The sequence below is a fragment of the Pseudomyrmex gracilis genome, unplaced genomic scaffold (assembly GCF_002006095.1).
Source record: "Pseudomyrmex gracilis isolate BER0280 unplaced genomic scaffold, ASM200609v1 scaffold_1660, whole genome shotgun sequence".
NCBI lineage: Eukaryota > Metazoa > Arthropoda > Insecta > Hymenoptera > Formicidae > Pseudomyrmex > Pseudomyrmex gracilis.
This window is the reverse complement of record NW_018022244.1, coordinates 7,481-9,266: the sequence shown is the minus strand read 5'-3', so window position 1 is coordinate 9,266 and position 1,786 is coordinate 7,481. Positions and strand designations below refer to the sequence as shown.

General features: G+C 50.0%; 1 protein-coding gene across 1 annotated transcript; it reads left to right on the top strand.

The window, feature by feature from the left end:
- The first annotated feature begins 841 nt into the window (after positions 1–841).
- LOC109862358 lies at positions 842–1,786 on the top strand. The gene has a single exon (XM_020442386.1). It carries the CDS (start codon positions 842–844, stop codon positions 1,784–1,786), a length of 945 nt encoding a protein of 314 aa, XP_020297975.1.

The following is a 1,786-nucleotide window of genomic DNA, read 5'->3' as shown; positions in this document are numbered from 1 at the left end:
CTTTGTAAAGTAAATATTTAGTATGTACGATATTTTGAAGGCTACTTTTTCATTCTTTTTGTTCGTGTTATAAGCGTGTAAGCAGCAGCCTTAGTTTTCAAACTTCAATTGTTCATAACTTTTTTATTAACAACGAGCGACGGCTAAAATTTTTCGGATTGTTACTCAGGAAGGTGTCCTTGACAACATATGTCAAGCTCATTGAAATCGAAGGGGGGTGACCTTTTCTGTATATTTACCATTATCAGTTACTGCTTTAATATTGCCACGTCTCACGGCTTACGGCGGCAAGGTCAGTGCCGACCTAGGAGCCTGGCCTCATCTTCACGAACTGGAATTGGCAGATCCAGATTTCTTAGCGCAAGACCCGATCGACTTGCTTCTAGGCGCCGACGTTTACAAAACGATTCTGCAAGAGGGCTTGAAGAAGGGCAGCTCTCGTTCACCAATTGCTCAGCGCTCAAGTTTAGGTTGGATTATTTCCGGTCTCGCAGGAGAGGCAAGACAGGACGCGGAAATGTCATTTAATCAATGCTCCATTACCGAAGAACTCAACGTTCTCGTACGGCAATTTTGAGAGCAGGAAGAGCCCCCGGCAACGCCGTCTCCATTATCCGCAGCCGAAAAACGGTGTGAGGAATTTTATGCTTCGACACTCTCGCGAAAATCGGATGGCCGATACGTGGTCCGCTTGCCACTCGCGATCGCGCTTCCGGATCTTTCAGACACTCGCAGGTCCGCAATTCGGTCGCTCCGCGCGATGGAGCGCCGTTTCAAAAGCGACGCATCTTTCCGTGATCTATATGCGCACTTTATTCAAGAGTATAAAACGCTTGGTCACATGACACAGGTGCAACCTTCAACAATCGAACAGCAAAAGCAAATGTGCTACTTACTTCATCACGGCGTGTTGAGAGCCGCGAGTCAAACAACTAAACTCCGCGTAGTTTTCAATGGTTCACAGCAAACTTCAGCCGGAGCTTCTCTGAATCAATGTCTCCTGGTGGGTCCGAACCTCTTGCCGGCGTTAGCAGATGTCATCACTCGCTGGCGCTGTCACAGATATGTGATGATCAGTGACGTGGAAAAGATGTATCGCCAGATCAAAGTTCATCCAGATGACCGCAATCTGCAACGAATACTGTGGAAATCCAATTCGTCAATTGAGGAATATCAAGTAAATACGGTCACTTACGGCCTTGCATGCGCCCCATTCCTCGCGATTAGAACTCTCAAACAATTAGCTAACGACGAAGAGGCACACTTTCCCGAGGGAGCTGCCGCACTACGTCGCGACGTCTACGTAGACGATGTGCTCACAGGAGCTCAGTCTCTGGGCGAAGCAATCAGGTTGCGAAGTCAACTGCAAGGTTTGTGCAAGGCGGGCGGGTTTCCACTGAGGAAGTGGGCGTCCAATGCTCCGAGCCTCGTGGATGATCTACCGCCAGACCTGTGCGCTCAGCAAAGCCGCAGCTGGCAGTCGGGCGAGCTTCACTCAGCGCTGGGCCTTCAGTGGGATCCATACTCGGACTGCTTTGCCTTTGTCATCAATCTGCGTCCGAGAAGTACAACCCTCACGAAGCGCAACTTACTGTCAGAAACGGCGCAGTTGTTCGACCCGCTGGGCTGGCTTTCCCCAGTGAGCGTCAGTGCCAAGCTGCTTATTCAAACTACATGGCTGCAGCGCCTCGACCGGGATGATCAACTTCAAGAAGAAAAAGCGGCTCAATGGACGCGCTTTCGCGAGGAACTGTCTTCCTTAAACTCTGTGCGCGTGCCTCGATAG

Coding starts and splice junctions, on each gene's coding strand:
- LOC109862358 (XM_020442386.1), top strand. CDS start 842: ATGACACAGGTGCAACCTTCAACAATCGAACAGCAAAAGCAAATGTGC.